Source organism: Lissotriton vulgaris, chromosome 7 (assembly GCF_964263255.1).
Source record: "Lissotriton vulgaris chromosome 7, aLisVul1.2, whole genome shotgun sequence".
Lineage (NCBI taxonomy): Eukaryota > Metazoa > Chordata > Amphibia > Caudata > Salamandridae > Lissotriton > Lissotriton vulgaris.
This window is the reverse complement of record NC_141695.1, coordinates 1440088010-1440115443: the sequence shown is the minus strand read 5'-3', so window position 1 is coordinate 1440115443 and position 27434 is coordinate 1440088010. Positions and strand designations below refer to the sequence as shown.

Genomic DNA, 27434 nt, shown 5'->3' with positions numbered 1-27434 from the left:
TGCAAATTGAATGATAAACATAAATTAAAAATGTGCACTGGTGTTTAGGGAAAGCACACAGCTTCTGCCCATCAAAAGATGTACCCAAGATCATCAACAGATGATCAGAGCCCAAGACAAGAATCTGGGCTTCAGAAAGCAATTTTTTGTTATCACAAGGTCAGTTGCACTGTCAAGCCAGACCTAACAATATGATTTGATTGATTGATTTATCCATTTGTAAAGCGCGCGAATGCCTAAGGCGTCTTGGCGCTGTGACAGAACACCGACTATTGAGACAGGCAGCTAGAGCTATGCGGTGAACAGCCAAGTTTTGACTGTCTTTCTAAAGGACCCCAAAGATGGACTGTTTTTTATAGAAAGAGGCAACTGGTTCCAGATTCGTGCTGTGTGCACCAGGAAGCTTCTTCCACCCCAACTGGCTCGTCTAAATTTCGGGACCCTGAAGAGTTTCAGTTGGCTGGATCTGAGAAGTCTGGCCGGTTCGTACGGTTTTAGATGGGACTTCAGGAATTGTGATCCTGTTCCCTGAAGTGCCTTGTAGGCCAGGCATAGTGATTTGAATTGCACCCTTTTTGCAATTGGAAGCCAGGGTGAGGTTTTTAATTCCTGGCTAATTGGCTCGAGTTTAGGTGTGCCGAGCACCAGCCTAGCGGCTGCGTTCTGCAGTCTTTGTAGTTTGGCTAGGATCTCCGGCGTACAGCCCATTCCTGTAGTCCAGTCTAGACAAGGCTAAAGCCGTCACCACTGTCTTGCGAGAATCCTCTGGTAGGTATGGCAGAATTTTTTTATCATCATTAAGATGAAACAGACTGTTGAGGCCAGTTTACTTGCTTGGGCGTCAAATGAAAGACTGGTATCCAGAGAAATGCCCAAAGTCTTCACTTTTTCTGACGAATCTGGACACCTGCCCAAGTTATTAGGCCACCAGACATTTGCATCGCCCCCCATTTGCATCGCCCCCCCCAGTAGCATCACCTCGCTCTTGTCCCCATTAAGTTTTAGGCAATTCTTCTGCATCCACTGGCTGACCTGTGACATACATAGTTTACATTTTTCTGCCGTCTCCTTCACATCCTTGCTGATGGACACCACTTTTTGGGTGTCGTCGGCGTAGGACACTGGAGTGAAGCCACAACCCCTTATAATTTCTGCTAAAGGGGCAACATATAAATTAAAAAGAGTGGGGCTCAAAGAGGACCCCTGAGGAACCCCACATGGTGAGCTGAATAATTTAGATTTTGCCTCTCCTAATTCCACTGAGAAAGTTCTGTTGCCTAGGTAGGAGGCGAGGAGGGCACATGCGGAATCATGAACTTTTGCTGCTCTCAATCGAGTCAAGAGAATCTCATGGCTGACCGTGTAGAAGGCCGCCGATAGGTCTAATAGCACCAAGGCGGCTTTCCCTCCATTAATATGGCAGTGAAATAGTGTCAAGTCAGCAGGTTCCAGGGATTGGGAAGGGGATATTTGCACATCTATCGCACACATATGTCTTGTAAGGAAACTAGTGGTTAGTAGCATGGATGGGGATTGCCAGTCCAAAAACCAATGAGCAGCAAACGTAAGACACTGATGAAATATGAAAACACAGAAAAAAAATCGAATGCTATGCCACAGTGAAGTACAAACATTTAGATACAGGAATTTGCAGCCGGGAGGACAGAGAGCTTTAAAAATGTGATGAGCCAAATAACGGCACATGGCGTAAGGAAACACAGCCTCAGTAAATGCTAGAATGGTGGACCAGCAAACGATGATGGCGCGAGCCATCATTAAACCCCATCAGGGTGTAGAGCTTGCCAAGCCCTGCATGGTATTTTTCTTTTAAATCATGACGCAGTAAGTAGAGGGTTAGCAAATGTGATGCATGCCGTGGACTAGAGGTGGTTGCACCCATAATACCCCCTGACCATCCCTCACTTGAGAAAGTTCTGTTACAATTTGCTACTTAGATCACTGGCACCTTGATATAAAGTGTGCCATATCTAAGAATTACAGCCGCTGATTACCAAAGGGCACTGACCATCGTCTTTGCAGGATTGAGGGTTGTCAGTGTGGAGTGGTGCCAAAGGACTAGGGTAGGGGCATCTTGCATTCAGGACACAGCTCCTCTAAAAGAGGTTTTAAACATGCCACTCCCCTCCCCCTTTCCAAGGAGCCCCTAGGAAAGTGAACGTTGTGTCTGCCTCAGATCTGTCTGTTTCTCCAACTCATCCTTTATTTATTATTCATTATTATTTGGCATCATGGGGCTTGATTTAGAGAAAAAGAGTAATAGAATTCAAAGTTGTTCCACACAGGGGCACCATAGTCTTCTTGTCCATGGCCCCCAAAGTCCTTAAGATGACACTAACCTCTGACCGGGCGTGGGTAGCACTCCTGGGCATACCACAGGATCTTAGTGCCCTAATATGTTCAATGCCAGTGGGCAATGGAGTCGCAAGAATTCTGAAACATGTGATTATATGTTGGGTCTAGATTTGACTATCCTATTATTTGCTGCTCTTAAAGAGTAAGCCTTACTCTTCACCATTGCTATCCCCCACTCTGCTTTGAGAGCAAATTCCTACAAAAGGGGGATATTGACGTTCGGTGACCACACATCGTTAAGAAGTTTGTGTCACTAGAACACAGAGATGGCACTATAGACCATATTAACCGCTTCGCTGGAATTCCCCTGCGGTGCTGAGGAATTTAACGCATGCGTGGTTCGGACGGCCCCCGGCCGTCCTCCGCACACGCCCACCGTGAAGTCAGACGGCAGAGGGCCATCCGACGCACGAAAGAGGTTAAGTTACCCACTACGTATTTTTTTTATTATGTTTTATTTTAAAGTTTAGATTTCGTTAACCTTGTGTGAAGAGATTGTTGATAATATAAAAATAGACAACAGCACAAACTGTATCATGCCGATTGCCATTTAATCATGAATTAAATGTACTTGCCACAGACTTCAGCCAAAATATTGTTTCTAGCTCAGATGAATGTGAATAACGAGAACGTGCCACAATTCTCTTTTCGTGCATAATTTAGAATTCTTCACTTATTATATAATTTGGCTCTCCATTACAGCATAATCCTAGTGGTCCTTCCAATCGTAAAGCTCTACAAATGTTTTTGGGGATATAAATATTTTGATTAAACCCCCCACGGCCCCCATCGGAGAGGGCCAGCCCCAGGGGATGGGGTCCCCATGGCTATTAGTGGCCGAGGAGAGGGACCACACGGCCCTCCTCCTCAAATTTAAAATAAATAAAATTTAAATACACAAAGGCCGTCCCCGGGGCCATAAGTGGCCACAGGAGGGGGGCAAGGCAGCACCCCTCCAAAATACTAATTTTAAACAAGCATTTGCAATGCAATAGGTCTCGCATTTACTTGAGTTTGAGCTGTTGGCATTGTAAATGCCAATGCCTTTTTTATGTTTTGGTTTTTAAAACAGATAAATAAAAGGCATTGTCATTTATAATGCCAATAGCTTAAACTAGCGTAAATGCAAGACCTATAGCATTGCAAATGCTTGTTCTCTTCTGCACACACAAAACATCAATCCTCATAGTTATGGCCAAGGACAGCTTTAGCACTGGTGGGGCAAAATTGGGTTGCAGCTGAAGGCAGTGTGAGTTTCTCTCAGTGGGGCAGTAAGGTGTTCAGTGGGGGATGGGATGTGGCACTCTGCCGATGACAGAAACTGCAAGGCTCCGAGACAAATAGCTTGTGATAGCACTTTTAAGCATATTTGGGACATTCTGCAAATGGCAACGTGTTCAGATGAATGTATAGTGTTGACCAATAACAACTGAGTGCATGTGTGCAGTGTCACCTTAAATAAATGTGGAAAAATACTAGCTGTACCGTCGTATTTTGCTTGTGGCAAAAATAAATGTGAATATATACAGAAAAAATGTCCCAAAAATAAATATGGATAAATACAGACGGTAATGACAAAAAAATAAATTCCCTAAAACCGGGAGCTCTATTTATAATGCTACTTTAATAGATGGCACAATGAGTGCTACTGCCTACTAGTAGCATTTAATTTACAGGCCCTGGGTACAGGCAGTACCATTTAATAGGGACTTACAAGTACAATAAATGTATCATTTACTGTGACTTTCTAAGTAAAAGTGCCAATGAGGTGTATATCGATCTTGCCATGTTTAAGGGAGGGAGCACAAGCATCTTACCACCAGTGCACAGAGTCCTAAAGCGAAAAAAACATGTTAGCAAAAGTAGGGGAGTGAATGTGAAAGGTCTGAGGGAGTACCATGTCAGGTCTAACACTCACTATACCACATATTGTGACAGACATGTCTCTCGGTTTATCCTACTGTAGGTTACATTACTAAGAGGACCTGAACATAGGGTTTAAATGTACTCTATGTGATCAATAAAAAGTGAAAGCGGGCCTGTTAAAAAAATATTTCTCCACCTACCTGCTGGGACTAGAGGTGGTTCAATCAGCACCATGCGTAGAAGGGCTGGAAATGCTATTTGGACTGGAGTATGCTTCTATTACTTATGGTAAAGATCATCACTTCAATTCAGTAATCCTTGTTTCAGCATTTACTTAATTTCAGGTTGCAACCGGACAGTAGGGTCCTGCTTCGGCCTCCTTCTAAATGAAAACCACCCCACACCAGAAGGTTTATTTGTCACACTTGAGTTATTCTTAAATAAGAATAGTGAAATCACTCCTGAGTTATCGATTACAAGGTCCTAGTCTAAAAACCTTTTGTCTCCAGATGATCTGCTTGAAAGCTGTCATAGGAATTGAAGTTAGGCCAAATACCAAATGCAGCTATGAGCAGGACTTTGCTTACCTTGACTAAGGAAGCAGCTATGCCTCTCTCTTATTCTGACTGAGCACCTCCACATGAGTCAGAGCACATGCCAAAGATGTAACCATCGTAAGGCAACAATTAAGTAATTAAAAACAGTTTGACCTCTTTCTCTGCTACATTAAAATTGACAAAAAAATAACGAATTTGATCTAGTCTGAGGAAAAAGAAGATGGCAAATTAGTCTCCTGATTAATACGAACAGTCCATGTCACATTAACAATGAAAGCCGGCCTACCTAATGACTGACCTACTTATTAAGACATACTTGTAAATAGGTCCTCAAATAAGGGAGTCCAGTTTATTTCATGCATAATGGGATTGATGAAGAATAGAAAAATACATTCACTAAATGTGCTTTAAAGAATGTTCAGTCGAGGGAAGAGGGAATCTTGGAAGTAGTTGAGAAAAAAAGATCCTTTATGTGGTAAGAAACCTTCACTGAGGATAGGAAATGCGGATTTCTCTGAGACGGCATTCTGCCAATCTCTCAGGGTAAACAAATCAACACAGGATACCTGGAATGCTCCTGTTATGGACCACTGTAATCAGTGGTGTAACGAATCTTGAGGGCCCCCCCCTGCAGGGTGGGTGGAGGGGCCCCCTCCGGACTCAATATGGAGCTCTCCGGCCGAAGTGCGTGCTGAAAGGGCCCCCCGCACCGCTGGGGCTGTGGGGGCCTGTGTTATGCACCTGACTGTAATGTGAAATAAGACAGCTAATCCCATGTCAAATTTCTCCTGAAGCTAATGAAGCACTGTGCCTAACCTCTCTGATGTGAAAGGGGGAGATGGACATCAAGTGGACCTTCGTTGAGAATGATCCCTCTCAAAAAGTCAAACCAGCCGTAGAAGCTAAATGGAGTGATGTGTGTCACTGCTTTCAGTCCACATTGCCATTGCACATTCTTGGCGACAGTGCCACCTACAATGAAGAGGGAAGGACATTAATGAGCACTCTCAACATCAGGACCCTCTTATTGTGGCTCACAGAAAATAACACTTGAGGATGCACCAACTGGGGGCACTTATTTAGGGGGTTTTGGGGCAACCTAACATGCAAGTCACCGCCATCAATGCCCTGTTTTTTGCTTATGGACTAACCAAGCTTAGCCAGGGCTTCTTCATGATCACTTGCGCATGACAGGGGTAAGATTGCCCTTTCATTGCGGATTTGTTGAGTGGGCTGGCACACCCACCAGGGGTCAGGCTCAGTCCCGCAGCCCACTTATCACACTGCTCTGAACCCCATTTTTCTCTAAGCATAATCGATCCCGATATAATACCACTCTTTCTCTCATGAATCACTGATTGCTGCACAAAAGATATATGTTGTTTAAAATGGCAGTGCACGGACTGTGCAGGGAAGAAACAGTGTGAGCAAATTTGTAAACCCGTTGAAAAAGGCAACCAGGGACAGAAAAAACGGGACAGTGAGAAAGCAAAAGGCAGTATTCAAGAAGACGAGCAACTAAATTAGCAGTAACAAGACTGGCAGTGTGAGGTACCAATAACAGTGTGAGGAGATGTTTGAGATGGTGAGAAGCATCTTTGGGATAAAAGCAGCTGCGTAGATAGTCACATAATTTTCATACTAATATCAAATAATGTAATGTAATGTTTAGCTTTATTTCGATACGGTACATATCATAAAAGCAATACAAAACATCAAATAAAAGCAGTTCACGAATACATATTATAAAATACCCTACGGGATCGTAATAAAAAAAGCAATAAAACATTTATGAGTGAGTATAAAATACAGTTCAAACAGGGAGCACATTACTGAATCAACAGCTTCTTTGTAGTTCTTATACGCCATGCCCAGCCTAAGAATTTTGCCATACAGCAGGCAAAAAAGGGGCGGGCATCTGAGCGCAATATGCGTAAGGCTTCTAAATGTGATCTCGTTCCCAGGCTCCTACATAAGGGCTTTAGCCATTTCGATCTAGGCGCTGCATAGGCATTGCACTCGAACAATAGGTGGGCGACAGACTCAACCCTTGAAACACAGAACGGACAATGCGGAACAGTTTGTAGTGGTGGATTCCAGGAGGAAATTAACAGTCCTAAGGGGAGAACACCCACCCTAAATTTGAAGTACAATGATCTGTCACCCGAGTTATGAATTAAGTCCAGATAAGGTTCCCTGTAGGGGAGCTCCTTAACTAGCAAAAACTGGGCAACAGATTTGCAATGATTTGGGTTGCACATTCTCTTATTGTCTACCCATGACCAATAGGCCTTCTTTAGGAGCTGTTTGGGCGGTGCTGTTTTATTGACCCAAGCGTCTCCTAAACCCAACTCATAAAGAAGTCGTTTGACCTCCCTGAGCCAGGATACCTTATAGCAACCTGGAAGGGACAACAGTTCATTTAGGGCGTCGGCGTAACTACACAGTTCCGGGACATTCCATATCCGGGACCAGAGTAGCAGGGGACGCAGTTTTGCTTGCTCACAAATTGGGCGGGTGCCTGTATCTAACAGGAGGGGGATTGTAGGGGTGCTGTGGGGTAGCCTCATAAGATCTTTATGAAAGTTGTTTTCAAGATGGACCAGGGTATCAACTCTCTGGTTGCCCCACAGTTCTGCACCATACAGTGCTGCGCTTACAACCCTTGCCCTATAGATGTCTAACAATGCCCCAATTGGTTTTATGGTTGAGGCACGTTGTTCCTTAAGCAAGGCTCCTGTGACCCTTTTATGAGTCAGAAACACCTTTTGGTGGTGTGCCTTCCAACTCATAGTGTCGCAAAGACGTATTCCCAGGTAGTCAAATTCTTTGACTCTTTCGAGAGGTATAGAGTCTAAGACAGGAGGGGCAACGGATTTCTTAGGGGGGTTAAGGACAAGGAATTTGGTCTTGCCTATGTTTATAGCCAAACCCTTGGTGTCACAAAAGGTTTTGAAGCTCGAAAGCAATTTCTGAATGCCCACTGGTGATTTCGAGATCAGGAGGGTGTCGTCCGCAAATAAGAGCGTCGGGACTTTTCTTCCCGCCAGGGTAGGTGCATCCGAAGGATGTTGAAGGAGATGCTCCACCACTCCGTTAACATAAAGAGAGAACAGAGTGGGGGCAAGCACACACCCCTGACGGACGCCCCTATCTACAGGGATACGAGATGTTTTTCCCCCTGGACACCCCATCTGATCTGGGCGAAATTGTCTTCATGAAATTTTCTAAGCAAGAACAGCAAATAGGGGGGTAGACCTAATCCATCAAGGACATTCCATAATAGAGCCCGTGGGACCAGATCGAAGGCTGTTCGCAAGTCTATAAAGACTAAATACAAACTACCCCCTCCCAGTACCACCACTTTCCAATATAACATTAGGAGACGGAATGTCTGCTCGATGGTGCCTGTCCCTGTTCTAAAACCTGCCTGAAAGTCTCACAGGATCTTTTCCTCATCAGCCCACTGCAAAATCCTACCCAGTACCACTTTGCCTGCAACCTTTTGGGTTGAGTCCAGCAAACTGATAGGGCAATAGTTGGCTGGGTCGTCCCTGCTGCCTTTCTTGAAAATGGGCACAACTTCAGCGCCCCTCCATGAGTCAGGGAAAGAGCCTCCCAGCAAAACCTCATTTAAAAGTGAAGCAATTAATCTGCTCCACAATGCTGGGTAGGTCTTCAGTAAGTCACCTGGGATCCCATCAGGACCTGGAGCCTTATTGGAGACGATACACCCAATTGCCCTTTCTACTTCCTGACTAGTGAAGGGGCCGTCATTGGAAAGGAGATCAACTCTAGGACTGGGCAAAAACCCCAGACTTAAATGAGATGACCCCAGTGGAGCAGAATATAGCTTGGAGAAGTGAACAAACCAAGCGTCGCCAGGAATGTTGCAAGTTATCTGCTGGTCAATGGGCTTATTCCTTGCTCTCAATAGATCCCAAAACCCCTTTGAATCCTTCCTGGTACTTGCCTCAGCTAACTCACACCAGAAATTATATTCATGAGCCTCTTTCGCCTCAGCCACCGTTTTTTTATAAAATTTCCTTGCGGATCTAATAGTAACTGGGTCCCTGTTCTTTACTGCAGAAATGAGTTCCCCCTTAGCAGCTCGGCATTTAGGGGAATACCATTTGTCTCTAACCTTGGAAACACTATTAGGTACAATCCTGGCCTTAGATTGGGAAATAGTAAACAGTTCACTCAGTGCTGCTATGGTCTCTATAAATATCGGTAAAACTTTTTTACTAGATGGACTTAAAGCGTCAAGCCGAGGCTCCACCACAGACAAGATGGTCCCGGCTTGCGCCAACCTTGCATCGTCTGCTTTAACTTTTGCCCACTTCAGACGCCTGCCACAGTTTGACGGAACAATTTCATGAGAAGATTTCCAGATGTGGACAGTCTTGTCTTGTTTCTCCATCTGCCAAGGGGGAATGAGGGTTAAGGAAAGGGGGTTATGATCGCTATCACAAGACACTATAACCTCCAAGTCTTGATGGAATGGCCAGAGATTATAATTCAACATGATAAAGTCAATTCTGGAGGTGTGGCCCGTCCTGTTATACGTATGAGCACCCATAAGATCGATTTTGAACGACCATTTGTTGATCTCAAGTTATGTTCCATGCAAAGAGCATTGATGTCTATCGCACTTTGCGTCCATTTTGGAATCGGGTCGAGGGTCAGGATTGGGATACCTCTTCTTGTGTCCTCATCAAAAGAATCCAAAATGTCCTCCTTAGCCAGTGGCTCAAAACAACAGTTAAAGTCGCCTGCAAGGAGAACGTAGGAGTCAATCTTGCAAGCAGCTAGGTCGTTGCTTAGTCCTGTTGAAGATAGACATGATGCCCCGCCCCTAGCGCCCCTCAGATAAAGGTTGAAAACTTCTAGATTCCTTCCCCCTTGGCAGTGTATTGTTATCCTCTGGAGGTCAGGAGATTGGGTGGTCCTTTGGCTCACTTTTAAACCCAGAGCAATTCTGACCCATATGAGAAGGCCCCCAGACGGGCGACCCTTAGATCCACTTTGTTGGTGAGCTGGAACAAAGTAGGTTGAAAAGCCTACTCTATGTCTTGGTTCCTGAGACCAGGTTTCTTGCAGAATACAGATGTTATAAGGTTCCAAGAACACATTCCATTCTGGGTTATCAAGGTTGCGAGCAAGCCCTGCCACATTCCAGCTTACAATCTTTAGCAGGGGTTCATCTAGAGTAGGCTGCCTAGGAGAGTGAATAGGTGCAGATGGAATGGACACAGCCACTATAGGTGGCCTTTGTAAAGGCTCAATTTGAGGGGATTTAAAGGCCATACCCCGGGCAGTTTTCCCTCTGATAAGGTAACCTGAGTAGGTGACAGGGGTAGAATGTAGGATAGTGTCAGCTGATCTTCCCCACCTTGTGGGCCCAAACCGCCTAAAGCGGTCAGCTCCCCTTGGGGATCTAAACCGCTCGGAGCTATCAACCCCCCCTCTGAAAGTGGACTATTTGGTGTTCCTACTAGGCCTGAAAAAAGGTCAGTAACTAAGGATTCAGTACACAAGCAAGGAGATTCACAAGACCCAAGAACCTGCGATGGCGATACATTTCCCAATAGATGATGGGCAGGGTGCCTGGAGAGTCAATCTACTTCCTCTAGGCCTCCAAATCTATTCGAGGATTAGAAAGCCATTCCAATGTGAGAAAGAATCCACATGATTATTAGGGCGACTTCTCCATGAATGGTGGTGAACTAATGACCAGTTATCCATTTGGTTATGTATGGGGCGTGGTGGGTAGAAAAAGGACAGCGGCCTAGGAATGACAGAAGACCCTTCACTACAGGGCCATGAACATATATACTGTGCCGTAAGTGGATCGTCAAAGGTTACCACTATACAATCCCCAGGATTGGTTTTCCTTGTTGGGCCCACCCAGGGAGTTCTACGAACCATCAGGACTCTACTTCTACGGCCATTGGGAATAGGTCTATTGACATTAAGCCAGTGCATTATCTTATTTTTCAGAGACCAGTGGTTCTCGTGTTGGCCGATACCAATCTGGGGAACGCCCGTCAGCACAACCACAAAATCATTGGCCTCTGGGGGGAGATCAATGTAACCCCCTCTAAAGTTATTCTTTGCAGGGGGATCCTGGGTAGACTGGTGAGCCGCTTTACTAGGATGGGGTCTGAGGGTGGCTCCAGGATTGGAGTTGGCAGGTGGGTGTGTAGAGGCCCGTTTGGGGGCCTTAGGTTTTGTGGCAGTGGAAATTTGATCCACAGCCACGGTCCTCGGTTTGGGGACCGGGCGTACAGTAATTGGTATTGTAGGGGGAAGTTGTTGGGCTTGTGGTATAGGAGCTAATGGTGTTGGATCAGCTACAGGGAGACCCTGGTTCTCAAGACTCCTCAGGCCGAGAGTGGCCAGAGCAATAATGCTCTTTTCCATCTCGAGTAGGTTATTTTCAATCCGTGAGTCTGAGATCTAAGGGGGAAAGGAGTTTTTTAAGGGTTTCCCAAACCAGATCTATGAATTCCCTATCATTTTTGCCCAACCCTTCTGCCTGTAAGCCCTCAGCCTCTAGGGTAATGATAGGAGGCACAACAGTTATCCCAACCCCCCCTCCCTCCATTGAAGGCTGCTTCCCAGGGGTCCGCTCTCCTTTAATGTTAGGTGTCAAGCCTTTCGTCAGTGCCAGATGTTGTGTCACCGAGATTTTCGCCTTCTTGCGGGAGTAGGCAGAGCGAGAGTGACGCTTTCGTTTGGGTTGTGTATCACTAGTGGCATTAAATAACACCGGGGGGAGAGGGTTGGGAGTAGCATTCTGAGTGCAAGAGGTGACAGGTACACTCACTTCGTCTAATTTGGATGGTTGAACAAGGGGCGGGTGGAAGCGGGGTCAGGTGAACATCAGCCTGTGTAACTACACAATGGGAGATGGCAGGCTATGTGGCCTAGGGAGGATTTTTTAGAAGTAGCAATAACCTGGGACAATCTTCTAGCAGCTACCAACTCTAAAGATACCCGGGTTTGAAGTTTGGATATTTCTTGATCTATAGCAACGTTGGTGCGGGTAATGAAGTCATCCATGGGGCCACTAATTGGTTGGCCACCTTTGGAAGCCTTACTCCTAGTTATCCTAGTACACATACCTTAGTATCAGAGGGGAAGCCAATCTAGCAGTGAAAGTGAGATGGTAATCAAGTAGTTTTACCTTTTTGGCCTCAGTAAAGAATGATAAGGAAAAAATGGCGAAAGAGGGTGGGCCAGCCCAGTCCGCTCAGGCCTCAAACGGCCCGCTCTTTGCCTGGTCTTCGCCCCGGCCTTTGCCCTGCGCGCGTCCCGCGTGCGCGTCACTGCCGCAGTTTATCAGGGGGTGGGGCGAGTGAAGGGGGCGGGAAGAGGACCAGCTGCGGCCGATCAGCGCCGCTCAGCACGCTGGTCCTCGCAGTCCCGCCTCTGGCCCTGGAACGATGGTGAACAACCCCTGCAGGCATGTTGGTGCTCCAATGCACTTAAAGAGACCCTGGGACAGAAGGCAAGTCCTGATCACAGTCTATAGTCTGCGAGCGGCCCCCGCGAAGCGGGGGCCGCGAGGCGTGGTATGGCGTAGCGGCCAGAACGAGCAGGAAAACCACAACAGCACTCCCAGCAGGGTCACAAGAGAATCCCAGGCAGGTCAAGCTCCACAAAGCTTTTAACGGGTGGAGGGGGCGGGAAGAGGACCAGCTGCGGCCGATCAGCGACGCTCAGCACGCTGGTCCCCGCAGTCCCGCCTCTGGCCCTGGAACGATGGTGAACAACCCCTGCAGGCACGTTGGTGCTCCAATGCACTTAAAGAGACCCTGGGACAGAAGGCAAGTCCTGATCACAGTCTATAGCCTGCGAGCGGCTCCCGCGAAGCGGGGGCCGCGAGGCGTGGTATGGCGTAGCGGCCAGAACGAGCAGGAAAACCACAACAGCACTCCCAGCAGGGTCACAAGAGAATCCCAGGCAGGTCAAGCTCCACAAAGCTTTTAACGGGTGGAGGGGGCGGGAAGAGGACCAGCTGCGGCCAATCAGCGCCGCTCAGCACGCTGGTCCTCGCAGTCCCGCCTCTGGCCCTGGAACGATGGTGAACAACCCCTGCAGGCACGTTGGTGCTCCAATGCACTTAAAGAGACCCTGGGACAGAAGGCAAGTCCTGATCACAGTCTATAGCCTGCGAGCGGCTCCCGCGAAGCGGGGGCCGCGAGGCGTGGTATGGCGTAGCGGCCAGAACGAGCAGGAAAACCACAACAGCACTCCCAGCAGGGTCACAAGAGAATCCCAGGCAGGTCAAGCTCCACAAAGCTTTTAACAGGTGGAGGGGGCGGGAAGAGGACCAGCTGCGGCCGATCAGCGCCGCTCAGCACGCTGGTCCTCGCAGTCCCGCCTCTGGCCCTGGAACGATGGTGAACAACCCCTGCAGGCACGTTGGTGCTCCAATGCACTTAAAGAGACCCTGGGACAGAAGGCAAGTCCTGATCACAGTATATAGCCTGCGAGCGGCGCCCGCGAAGCGGGGGCCGCGAGGCATGGTATGGCGTAGCGGCCAGAACGAGCAGGAAAACCACAACAGCACTCCCAGCAGGGTCACAAGAGAATCCCAGGCAGGTCAAGCTCCACAAAGCTTTTAACGGGTGGAGGGGGCGGGAAGAGGACCAGCTGCGGCCGATCAGCGCCGCTCAGCACGCTGGTCCTCGCAGTCCCGCCTCTGGCCCTGGAACGATGGTGAACAACCCCTGCAGGCACGTTGGTGCTCCAATGCACTTAAAGAGACCCTGGGACAGAAGGCAAGTCCTGATCACAGTCTATAGCCTGCGAGCGGCTCCCGCGAAGCGGGGGCCGCGAGGCGTGGTATGGCGTAGCGGCCAGAACGAGCAGGAAAACCACAACAGCACTCCCAGCAGGGTCACAAGAGAATACCGCTTGGGTATGAATTTTGGTTGGCAATGAAGTTTTTTCAATCCTGAAAAAGACCGACGCATCCATCAACTCAACATTAACATCCATATACTGTATGCAAAAGGGAGAGAAATACAGACATCACCCACCCCCAGTGACTTTCGAACATGTTGCTAGGTAACCAGGTTTACAAGTCAGGTTTCAGGACCTTTAGTAAGTCACCATGAAATGACTGGGCCTTTTGCATAAATTAAGAGCATATTTGAGTCTATTCTCCAAAGCCGCTGGATCGGTTTTGAGAACAATGCTAACACAAACCCCGTGCACATGGCTCCGAGGTTCGGGTGCATGAAATGATACATGTTTAAATGTGCTTCTATTGCATGCTCTGCTCTGTACATAGAGGCGAGTGATGATCTCCGTTCACAACACACTCTTGCTCAATTGCACAACCTAAGCTCGGCAACTGGACAAGCCATTTTACCTTATTAAATACAAATAGAACAAGCACTGTGGGAGAGAGGTCGGCGGCAGTGAAGGTGCCTGCGAGAGGCTCATGTGGCGTCGCAAAAGTGAAAGCATGGGGGAGCGCGAGAACAGACGCTGCTGACGCCGCAGTACATGCACACAGCTCATGCCAGCAGCAAACGCGCGCTCACAAAGACAAATCTGACACTGAAAAAGCGCGCGTCCGACTCGTGTCCACATATTCAAGTAAGCAAAGAGGTATACTAAAGTATACAACCATTTGCAATGCAATAGGTCTCGCATTACTGAAAGTTTGAGCTAGTGGCGTTGCTTTATTACTTCCAACACTAATAGCTCAAACTTTCAGTAATGCGAGACCTATTGAATGCTTGTTTTTTAATGCTAACAATATGTCAGGCACACTGCTGCGCCCTTAAGCCAGACCGGATACAAAGGCAGTACACGGTGGAAAGCAGAGCTCGAATATCTGCTTCCAGCCTGAGGACCGTGAACTGGGCAACATTCACAGGGGGTGTTCACTGAAGTCTGAATACCACACCAGGCGTTTCCATCGCGGTGTGGACCGGTTAGGCAGTGACTGCGGGCACCCGAGGAGGACGCCAGAAATATCCGAAGTAGGCCTGACGCCTAGCACAGGTAAACACGCCAGCTCAAGAGGTGGCGAGCAAGGTAAAGCGAGAAATCTTACCAGGAAATCAAAATGCGAATGACTAAAATAAAATAAACAATAGTGTGTGTTGCTGGGTGGGGGGGGGGTTGGAATGGAGGAAACAGGTCCTGGTGTCAGCTCACCAACCTGGGATTCTGCACAAATCCCTTAATCTCCCAGTGCCAAAAATCAAAATGACCTTGAGTAATGCAACGTGGTGCTCATGTAAAAGACTCCTAAGCCCTAGAACCAACTTCTTGCTATATAAAAACTACTAAAAATAAAACAAATGAATCTCCTTATCGCCGCACACGATCGACATTAAAGGCTTCACTGCCCTTTGTTTGTTAAGCAGATCACACTGGATGGACATCTGGCTGGCAGGGTGACATTTAAGTGACCAAAGGCGTCGAGGAGTGCAATGAAGGGTACACAAGGGGCATGGCATGTGAAGTGTGTCCCCCCCCCTCCCCAAACAGGGGTTTTGAACCGGACCCCCCGCACCTTAAATGTGCAAGGAGATGCAGCGCTGTCTGGTACCAACAGGGGAGGGAGGCAGAGACTTCTCGCTCGCTGGTGAAAAGGTCACGGAGTGGTGTTGCGGCTCAAACCTCCTAGTTTTCAGGGTTAAGCCCAATTATAACCAGTCTTCCGAAATCACAAGATGCCGGCGTTTCACGCAATACCGGCTCAAACAGAGAGCGTAGTGAGCACACAATGAACTGTAATCCCGGGAAGAAAGCAGCACCCTGTCTTATAGCCAACACGGTCTATTATCAGCACTCTCGTGAATATGGATACCCCACTGGTTTTGGAAGAATGGCTCATTCACTTGAACACTCGCTGCTGACACGTGTGGTAATCATCAGAGCACAACTGTGAAGCCTGACAAAAACAACACAAACACTCGTCCGCCTGAGGTCTGTAAATTGAGCAGTAGTAAATTAAATCAATTACCAATATATTGCATTGCTATATACAGTGCTGAGAAATGGGGGGGGGGGGGGGGGAACTGTGGTCTGAAGAGATACATAATATCCAAACGTTGTCTCCTCACCTCTCTCCATTGGAACAACGTTCCCTTCAAAGCCTGAACCCCTTTTCTGAATCGCCATGTTCCGGCAACAACCGCTAAGCATGCTGGGAAATGAGTGTCGCCCCGCTTGGCACACCAATGGAAGCAGCGAATAACTGACTTCTCACCATGCAACAGGCCTACTTTCTCGGAACATGTTGGGACTAGTAGTTCCACCGTGCAATTTAACAGACACAAAAATAGGACCACACGCTACTGAAACATGGCGACATCTTGCAAAGTATTGGAACGGAAACGCAGAATAATGCTGTAAAGCTGACGACCATTTTCGAAGAGGTTGGAAAAGAAACAAATCCCCTAGTAACTACTGAAGATGTCTTTGAATGGAGAACAACACAAGAGGAACAAGCCGTGAGCGTGCACTCTCCCGAACTTCCGGTTTCGGGATGTGCGCGCTAACGGCAGTCGTGGGGCGGCACTTCCGTCTTTGCGAGAAGTCTGCGCCCACGGAATGGATGGCCCAGAGGAGCGGTGGCAGCAGAAGTCAGGAGTGACGACTGAGGCGGTAAGTGGGGCTTGGCACCTGTGTGTGAGTGTGTGTGTATGCAGTGTGTGTGTGCGCGTGGGACTGGAGAGGCATGGCTGACCCTGGCAATCTGGAGATGTGCACGGCTCCGGGAGGCTGGGCATGCGCGTCCACGATGTGCAATTGGCGCGTGTGCCCAGGTCTTGCTCCATTCAGAGCCAACTCAGCAGCAACAGGTCTCGAGCGAGACCTAAAAAGGGCCATGCCCCGGGGGAAGGGGTCCCCGGGGCAAATTATGGCCTCGGGAGGGGGGCGACGCGGCCCCCTTCCCGATTTCTATTTAAAAAAAAAAATTAGGGGCAGTCCCTGGGGGATGGGGTCATCAGGGCCAATAAATTTAAAAAAGAAGGGGGGCCACACAGGCCCCCTTCAAAAATAAAAAAAATTATGTAACAACAGGATCGCACTAGAGGCCACGCCCCCTACTTGCACCACACTGCAAACGTGCCCCCTGGTGCGTTTGCAGATGAGGAACGAATTCCCCTTGAATACTGGGGGTCCCTGGGGGCCAACGAGCCCACCAGGAACCTACAATATGCGCCAGGGGGCTGCATTGCAGAGAGGTGTTCTGAGGCCACGCCCCTTTTTACATCTCTCTGCAACGCAGCTCCGTGGCGCTTACTGGAGGTACCTGGTGGGCTAGTTGGCCCCCACGGTTCAACACATATTTCATACTAAAATGTGAAATATTCTTCATATTACACCACATTCCTTGAGCTAGAACTTGACTGCCCATATTCAGAACCATTAAAGATAATGTGGTAAACCCTGTGTCACTCAGAACCTGGGTATTGGTAATACAATCTACAATGAGTTATGTCGGATGAACCATTTGCTCAGTAAACAAAATTCAATAAAGATACACCACAACGTCTTATACATGAAAATAAATGGCAAAGTGATGTCTAATAGGTGCTTTTAGACACCAAACGAAAAATCTAAATACACCTTGAACACAGATTCAATTGTTCAAACAAGGTATTTATAATCACTTCTTTAGTGTATGGCTGTCACTTAATAAATAATGTGACTTAAGTGAGTCTAGTGACATAAGGTGCAAAAAGGTGCTACAATTAGATGTACAAGACATACAAATTTCAACCATGTTAAAATGAATCAATGGGAGTCTGTCCTTCTATAATTATACCTCATGCTCTAGCAACACCCTCAAATGTTCCTTTTTCTTGGTATGAGGGTGAGGAGACAGAACATGAATGGAACAAAAGCATCAACGTTTCGACCAAAGGGTATGCGCAATTCAACCAGCGTCACAGCGGGCTCAAGACTAATAACAGTAGTGTGGACAGTCAAATGTGAATATGGTGTAAGACTTCTCAAAGGGTAAGTTATGGCTTGATTAAAGAGTCATCCAGCCAGAATCACTTTAAAACAATCACAGGTGAGTTGAGATTATATAAATGCATTCGGCGATAGAGCCATTAGTCCTTGTTTTTAAAGATTCCAACCTCCGTTAGTAATCACAAGTAGGAGTCCGTTCGTTTCAAGGGCGAGGGCAATAATCTGTGGTATTTTTTCAAAAGCGATTCCACCATCCGGTTGGAATCTTTACATCAGTGAGGAAATCAATGCCAAAGTTTATCAGCGACGAACTGTGGCATTGATTGCCTCAAAAAATACCAGGGATTATTGCCCACGCCCTTGAAACTAAAAGAATCATACTCGTGATTTTTTTGTTCAGTTCATGTCCTTAGTTTCCTCACCCGCATACCAAGAAAAAAGGAGCATTTAAGGGTGTTGCTAGAGCATGAGATTTAATTATAGGACAAACTCACATTGATTCGTATTATTTAAAAGTGGTTGTAATTTGTATGTTTGGTACATCTATCTGTAGCACCTTATGTCACTTGACTCACTTGTCACATTATGTTGTTTGTTTTATAACTTGTATAAGCGACAACCACATACTAAAATAGTGATTATAAATAACTTGTATGAACTACTGAATCTGTGTTTACAGTGGGGCAGATTTACAAGCCCCCTGCGCCAACCTACGTGGCTTTTTCTGTCCTTGTAAATATGGGCCCTTTACACACAGCACTTTGCGTGAAAGAGGCATTCCAGGGGTGTTGCTGTGAGTGTTCCCACCCAACACCCATGGAAACAGACATTTCCAGATTTACGAAGAATCATAAATCTGGAAATGTGTGTGAATGCTACGCCTCCCAAGAGAGGCGTAGGGAGGCAAACGAGAAATGTTTTCAGTTCTCCTCGTGTTTTAGGTCGAGGTGCGCAGTCTGGGGTCGGAGAATTAATGTCCCTTAGTGGAACCCGCCTCCCTGCCCTGTCTCTCCTCCATTGCAGGCTTCCTAAACGGAGGCCAGCCGTTTGAGGAGAGATGCGTCACTCCGATTTAGCCCCGTCTTTTTCAGATTTGGGGGCGTAAGTTTTGCTGTACTTTAGACAGGGATGTTGTCTGTCACTCAAAACAGCAAAACCACGCCCCTGAATCCGAAAATGGTCGGAAGCTTGCGGCCACCATTTTGCTGGTCGAGCAGCGTCTACCAGGGCATGAGGTAAGCCTCTGCTCCCGTTTGTGTCTTTCTTCGTGCCCCTGCCCCCGTTTGTGCCGTTTTTCCTGCCCCCCCCCCCCTGTTTGTGCCGTTGTTTCTTGCCTCTGACTCCCTGTTTGGCAACCCCTTCCCTCCGCACGTCTGGTTTTCCCTTCCTCCCGTGAGCCGTTTTTCGTGCTTCTGTCCCCTGTTTGTTTTTTTGCCTGTTTACTTAATGACGCTGCTCGAGGTTGCTAGGACCAGACCAGGACCCGGCCCTTTCCCACGACCCCGCTTGACATTGCCCTGCATGCTCAGACTCCTGGAGCAGAGTCTCTCACCTGCCTCAGGCATACAACGCTCATAACATCTCCCCTTCCTCCCCGTCTCCTGCCCCCAGCTCCTCGGACATGAAAGAGCTTCTCATGGCGAGAGACCGCCTTGGACAGCATCGGTATTCAGCCCCTGGAGTGGGCAGTGCAGCGGCGGAGGCACTGGCGGTGATTGCTGGGCCCGAGGGCGCTGACCTAGGCTGCAAGATCCGAATGTAAAGACCATGGGACCCTATGATGCAAGTCGTAGACCTGTCTCGCGAGATTTACGTCTCTCTCTGAAGTGCTCCTTCGCCACTGTAATGAGTCCTGGAATGCAGGGGAGGAGACAGATGTCTGCGCTGATGACACATTTCAGCAAATTACATTTTATTAACTATTTTCCCTAGGCCTTGAGATCTGAAATGGCACGGGTGGAGCACGCCAGCTTCTTTAGGGGTTCACTCGCAAAGGCCATGGTCTCAAACGGGAAAATGTCACTAAGGCCCCATTTTATGAAGACGATGGTTCCAAATCCCCTTCCTTCCTGGCTACCTTTGAGTAAAGAGCAAACCTTAGCAATTTCCCCTTCTGTTGTATAATTGTCATTTAATTACACGATTTGCTCTAGCGCTTAAGCAAAAGTACTGCTTTAAAAGGGCTGTATTCAGTCTTTTATTTACTGTTGATTGGAAACGCACAAGATTGTTGCTAAAGCCACTTCGCATGATGAAAGTTACCCATGAAGTGCACAAAATACAATTCGCAATACTAAATCCCAGCATCATATTGTAAAAAGAATGGATTTGGGTTGTTTTCTGACAAGAATGATATACCGGACTGATTGGAAGATGACATCAGAGTGAAATGAACCTGTGAAAGCCTGGGGGGCACCTGCCGTGTGTTTTAGTCTAGGCTGCTGTAGCTCCCAGGGCACATACAGTTCTTTACCTGATGTGTGCTTGTCTGCGCTGGAGATGGGGCCTCAAAGACAGCCCCATACAAAGTATTTTGCAGGTCACCCATAGGCTGAATTGCTGGTGGGAAATGCATTCTTTTATGATTTGAAAGCTCATTTACTTATAGGGATCACTGCAGGTGGTCTCTACGTAAGCAGACAGACATGAGCTCCTCGTCTCTATTCGTGATCACCCTGCCGCCCCTCCCTTACAATTCCCTCCCAGAGCGCTATTATGCCTCAGTCACCACCTTTTTTTTTTAAGGTGTTGTGCGAACCCTCCCAATCAACACAGTTACCCTGACCCATCATCCACAGACACCAGCAGCGGGTCCGAGCCAGAACTGCCATCACCTCTTGGGCAAAGACTCCACGCCCACCCTTCGCCGCCCGACGACAGGGGGGGGGGGGGGGGAGCGGCGGGCAATCCTTCGTGCGTGGTGGGGGTTCCTGAGTGCGCAACACAGCTGTGGCGAACGAGCTGCAGCTTCTCTGTAACTGCCCAAAGCCTGTGTATCCTCCCAGCTCTAAGATCCAGGCACACTTTGAGTGATTATGATCGCGCCCTCCCACCAGGATCGATCGTGGGTTTGAAAACAGCGTTTCAGCGGGGCTATTCTGGGCATGCGGATGCGAGCTCTTCTTTTCCGGTAGAAATTGGGAGAGTCCCCTGACAAAGGAGGTTTACCGCGACTCCAGGACTAAGAGGATCTTGATTTGGGCTTAAGCCCCGCTGCGGAAAGTATAACTCTTTGGGGTTTGCGCAGAGATTTATTGAAATGTCTGTTTTAATGAAGACAGTTTGCATAATTGTACTGTGTTGGTCATTTGGCACATCGTGTCAGCATTTTCATTGTCCTGACTTTTTGTTCAACTTCTCAAGTTCTAAGCAATCCTCTCCAATAACAACCACAGATGGGCACCCATTTTGTGCTCCTCTGCCCCCTGGCTCTGCTAGCTCCCCTGCCCCCTGGCTGTGCTTGCTCCCCTGCCCCCTGGCTGTGCTTGCTCCCCTGCCCCCTGCCCCCTGGCTGTGCTTGCTCCCCTGCCCCCTGGCTGTGCTTGCTCCACTGCCCCTTGGCTGTGCTTGCTTCCCTGCCCCCTGGCTGTGCTTGCTTCCCTGCCCCCTCGCTGTGCTTGATTCCCTGCTCCCACGCTGCGCTTGCTTCCCTGCCCCCTGGTTGTGCTTGCTCCTCTGCCCCCTGGTTCCCCTGCCCCCTCGCTGTGCTTGCTCTCCTGGGTGTGTGTGGCTCTGGGTGGGTGTGTGGCTCTGGGTGGGTGTGTGGCTCTGGGGGGGTGGGGGGTGACTCTGGGTGGGTAGGTGTGGCTCTGGGTGGGTGGATGCGGCTCTGGGTGGGTGGGTGGGTGTGTGTGTGGCTCTGGGTGGGTGTGTGGGGGGGCTCTGGGTGCGTGTGTGGGGGGGCTCTGGGTGCGTGTGTGGGGGGGCTCTGGGTGCGTGTGTGGGGGGGCTCTGGGTGCGTGTGTGGGGGGCTCTGGGTGCGTGTGTGGGGGGCTCTGGGTGCGTGTGTGTGGGGCTCTGGGTACGTGTGTGTGGGGCTCTGGGTACGTGTGTGTGGGGCTCTGTGCATTAGCGAGCTATTGGCATTGTAAATGACAATGCCATTTATTTAACGATTAAGCTATTGGCAATGTAAATGACAATGCCATTTATTTATGATAAAAAAAAAAGTAATGAGCAATGCCATGGCTCTACCTTTAATAATGCCGAGACCATTGCATTGTAAATTCTTGTTCCTCTTTAAATGCATGCTGCATTCTACAGCACGCATTGAAAGAGGAACTTTCCTGCATGAAAACAATCTCTCCCTGACGCAGGCATCCTTGCACCATGGTGCAAGGGTGCCTGCGCCAGCGCATGGCAGCTGTTTGTACGCCAGCGCCGGGGAGAGCACAGGAATACAACTTATCATTGTAAATATGTTGCATTCCTGTGCTCTGTAAGTGACTCAGTGCGGCGCAGCCAAATGGCTTGCGGAATGCACTGAGTCAGTTTCTTGTAAATCCGCCCCCGTGTGTTTTGATTTTTCGTTTGGTGTCTAAAAGCACCTATTAGACACCACTTTGACATTTATTTTCATGAATAAGACATTGTTGTGTACCATTTATTGCATTGTGTTTACTAAGCAATTGGTTCACCCAACAAATTCAGAACCAAGCAGCTTTAGGAATACATTTAGTTGCCACGAGTACTAAACAGCACTATTTTATAGGGAGTACTGTCACTCATCTTTTTTTAATATTGTTCATCCATCCAACTGCAGGGGCTGAGGAAAAACACCGTTTAGCGTTGCTGTTTTTGCGCAATGCAGTGCTTAATTTTTTTTATTTTTTTTTAAAGTGCCAGGAACACCGTTAGGAGGCCATCGGAGCTTGCACTACCCATTGCTCCCTACTATATATCCCAGATACTCATTGGCTTTGAGGTGGAATTTGGACCCCCTGAAATACTGGGCCCACCCCATGCAAATGAAGGGATACAGGAGTCCGCGTTACACCTTCGGCTGTGTGTATGAAAGGGCCACCATGTACCTTGCACAAGGCCCAGCTAGGACACAGCAGTGCTGGCAGTTCTGCTGATGAAATGCAACGTAAAACATACAGGGAGTTCAGGGCGTGATCTGCTTCAACTGAAATAACTTTACTACAGCCCTCCAGACGATAACCTGTTACATAAAAGAACGAATGAAAATATTCAACAAAGGTGACCGGGAGCGAGGTGACAATCCTACGAATAATAGGTTATATAGGGTTCGCAATTTGTTATCCCCCAGTAAAAGTGCGGCCAGTTTCATTAAGCCTCGTGCCCAGACTTGCTTAGTTTCACATTTCATGCCCAATTCATCCTGTCCATGTTTTTCTTCGGGTTGCGGGATTTGTGGTCCTGCTGAACACATAATAAAATAATACCTACCAGGCCCAGGATGCAAAGTAAATTCTGGTTCTCATGAGCAGTCAAGTATGGACTTCGGAAATTTGAGAGATCTGCACGGTGCCAGGAGGCACATCTGATACTACACATTCTCTTGGCGAATCCAAAAATAATCCCCTTCATCCACTTCAATAGTAAACTAAAACCCACCTATAATGCAGTGCATTTTCTTCACTGCATTCCCCCGTTTGGCGTACATAGCTGCCATTTCTCCCTTGCTGCAAACGTTAGTGGTTTTTCAGGTTCAGGTTGGAGCCCTGACTTGATAATGGAATAAAGACCGCTATACAAGTGGACTTGAACGACTAGACCGGAACGACAAGATTGGTTCATGGAACAATGGTCCCAATATTTTTTTGTGAATGATTATTTGGACGAAAACATTTTGATGGTTTAATCCAAATGCTTTCGAGAAGTAGTGTAAACTTTATTGACAAATCGGGGTGGACTAAAAGAAACACTAAAATGCCTTTCTCACCTCCTCCCTCCCCGACGTACAAGGAAACTAACCGCAAACAATCGCAGGTCTTAGGGCACTGCCTCTTCCCTCTAAACAGCCGCTAAAACCAACGCACCCACCTGCTAGAACACCAACTAACGTCAGCAGTCCGGAGAGACTCAGACACCCCGCATTTCTGTCATTAGGGAGCATGGTTGTAGGGTCACGCACTTCAACGAGACACGAAGCGAAGGACGGCAGTTCCCAAGTACAAAATAATTAAAACAAGGCCAGCACGTGAAGAAGGAACGCTGATCAAAACAGAAAGGAGCACGCGCGCAGTTCTAAGAAACTCAGTGGCGACGTGCAGGTGTGAAACGCCCCGCCCTCTTTACCATGGAAGCGTAATTAGTGCGGACTAACGAGGCCCTCTCCCGGGGGTCTCAGGATAACACGTGAAGAAGCCTGCTACAGGTGGTAAAGAAACAATCACCGACCAATCAAGGCTCAGACTTCCATGCTGCTCATCGTTCCACGCTCCTGCCTCGTGCTGACGTACCAGCGTGAGCCTTAAATACGAAGCTCTTTGCGGTCCTTTCTTAAAGGGTCGCCATCTTTAATCTGTGACAACTTCAGCCAGCTGCAATGGTCTTTAAATATTCGAATTACTTATATGATATAAAATTTCCATATGTAATTAAAGTCTTGGCCACTTACAGAGTGTACATGAGAAGTTTCCAAGTATTAGACGTTTGTGACTGCTGGAGGGCTAGTTTGTCAAAGGATCCGATTGCAGCAGCCAGTCAAGGGACAGAGCACGGGTAAAGAAAGGGTGACTCGTGGCCAAAGGAGTGTCCGAGTCTGAAATGTTTATGACTTCCTACAGCCAGCGTGGGTAGCAATACAGTAAAGAGGGAGAAGCTGTGCCGAAATCCCAGCCAACACCATGACTAGGTATCAGTATACTACTATGAAAATCTGTGCACGTTCCTTCATGGGTATTAATATTAAGCAATAAGTTCCTTTATGGGTCTCAATATTAAGCAATACATTTGTATGCTTTAGCCCACTTAAAAATACTAGCGCAGCAGGCGATTCAGACAGTACTGCAATTAGCATTGCAGGAGTGATATATCTTTTGTATGAGAACTGATAAGCACAAATTGCTGTGTTTTTTTGCACTTCACATGAACCCGCTTATGCAATGTATATACATTTTTATCTGTTTATGTATCTCTACCTGTAGGTACCATTGGACCGGCAAGAATGTACTTCCTTTGATTTTGATTTTGATTTAAAATTATTTCTAGAGCGCACGTATACCAGCGGTTTCTTGGCGCTAACTCTAACTGGATCCAAAGCTAATAGGCAGAGAGGGGTGGGGAAAATTAATCAAAAGACTTTTTAAACAGGTAGGTCTTGAGGTGCCTACGGAATTGAGGGTACTGTGTGATGGTACGGAGTTCAAAGGGGAGGGAATTCCAAAGGGTCGGGGCAAGGGTGGCGAATTTAGATCCTCCCCACTTCTTTCTGCGGAAACGGGGGACAGTGAGGAGGGATTGAGAGGACGAGCGTAATTCCCGAGTGGGTATGTAAGGGGTAATCTCGGACGAGATAAAGGCCGGAGCCAAGCCAAGTCGGGCCAGAAAGGTAATAGTTGCAAGTTTGAATTGGACCCTGGCACCTACAGGGAGCCAATGTAAGGATTTCAGAAGGGGGGTGGAATGGTGGAATTTAGGGAGCTTAAAGACCAGGCGGGCCGCCTGGTTCTGAATCTGTTGTAGGCGCCGCAAACTATAGGCGGGGATACCGGCATATAGAGCATTGCCGTAGTCCAGGCGGGACACCACCATGGCCAGAATTATAAGCTTAAGAGCGGAAAAAGTGAAGAAGCGAGAGACTCTGCGAATGGTTCGCAGGGAAAGAAAGGAAGAAGATACCACAGAGCTAACCTGGGAGTGAAGAGTGAGTTGCGAATTGATTTTTATACCTAGGGTTTTAACAGAGGACGAGGGAACAGGGGACGTGCCAAGAGAGGGAGGCCAGAAAAGAGGGGACCAGGGGCTGGATGAACCACCCGTCAACACCAACTCGGTCTTGTCAGGGTTGAGTTTAAGGTGGTTGTGGTTCATCCAGTCCCTGATATGGAGCATGACAGATTGAAAGTTTAGCACAGAAGAGGGAGAAGAAGATAGGTTAAAGATAAGCTGGAGGTCATCCGCATAATTAAATACGGCGACCTCCATCTGTTGAAGGGAGAAGATAAGAGGGGCAAGATAGAGATTGAACAAGAGAGGGGAGAGGGAGGAGCCCTGAGGGACCCCGCACCGCACCCCTCGGGCGTCCGCCGTAAAATCACCCAGACGAACAGCCTGGGTGCGGTCACTCAGGAAGGAGGACAACCAGACCAGGGCGGTCCCCCCGACCCCCGCCGCCCTGACACGGGACAACAAGATGGAATGGTCAACCGTGTCAAAGGCGGCTGAGAGATCGAGGAGCACAAGGGCCTGATGTTGATTGGTGTCCTTTGCATGCCTTAATATTTGTGCATGCCACAGTGAAAAGTTATTCACAGGACGTCACTGGCACGAATGCCCTGGACCCAGGGTCGGATTGGGATCACAATTCGGCCCGGGCACTGACGAAAAAAGTGGCCCACATTCAAGAGGCGTGGCCCATATTTAAGGGGTGTGGCCCACATTTAAGGGGCGTGGCCCACATTCAAGGGGCGTGCCCTTTCATGAAACACCATTTGCACAGACAAGGAATGAAAGTGGGAGGATACTGTTCTTGCACAGGACACAGGGCCAAGGTGACAATGGCCTACATGCTGCGCAACTAAAAAAAATAGCAAGGCCCCTTTTTGTCACAAAATTATTCCAGCCCTCCAGCACAGGAGCACCTGAAAAGCAGCAAAGCCCCTGCTATTACTAACCTACTTAGCCCTTTCCAGACCTTCAGCACAGGAGCACCTGAAAAGCAGCAAAGCGCCTGCTATTACTAACCTACTTAGCCCTCCCCAGACCTTCAGCTCAGGAGCACATGAACAGAGGTAAGGCCCCTGCAATTAGTAAATTAATCAACCCTCAAGGCCTTGGGAAAATGTCCTGGCAGGGGAGCACAAAACACAGCTTTCTGGGTCATCCAAGGTAGCCAGGTAGCCAGGGGGGAGGCTGAGGTGAAGCTGGTGCATGGGAAGTGCCTTCCCGTGTGTTCTGGCAGTTTGAGTATTTACCATTTACTGTAGTATTACCCTTGTACCTGTGTATGGTACCCTTTTGTAACTTGCACACGTCACTTTTCTCATGTAACACACTGTTTGCTACCTCTCATTTTTGTTTGCTTTAGATACTTGCACAAGTGCCACCATTGCCTACATAACGTTTGTTCTTGTGCTGGAGTGTCTGCCATTAATTGCAGTATTATACCTCTACTTGTATTTTGTACGCTTTTGTAACCTGCACACATATCACTTTTTCCTCCTGTAATGTATCATTTGCTCCTCTTGTATTTTGGTTGCTCACTATTGTCACTTTTGATTCATGTAACTTAACGTTTGCTTTTGTAATTTGTCCACTTATAATTTTCTCCTCATGTATTATTGCTGTTCCTAGTGTGAAGCGCTCTGACACCTTCGGGTAAAGTCTGCGCTATATAAAATCGCATAAATAAATAAATAAATAAAAAATTCCAAACATCACCAGGCCCCCACAGCAATCCCCATTTTTCCTCGCCCACTATGCCCTGAATGTGAAGGGCTGTGGGCGAGGTGTTAAGACTAACACCGTTTCTGGGCTGCATGGGCG

At 47.9% G+C, this 27434-nt stretch overlaps 1 protein-coding gene across 1 annotated transcript in view; it reads right to left on the bottom strand.

Moving 5' to 3' along the window:
* The window catches only part of SGK2 (serum/glucocorticoid regulated kinase 2), a 459518-nt gene extending 435629 nt beyond the window's left edge, over positions 1-23889 (bottom strand). The window contains exon 1 of the mRNA XM_086932250.1: positions 23769-23889. Coding sequence (XP_086788376.1) covers positions 23769-23841 — 73 coding nt within the window. The 5' untranslated portion in view covers positions 23842-23889. The remainder of the gene's footprint in view (positions 1-23768) is intronic.
* Positions 23890-27434: the final 3545 nt, after the last annotated feature.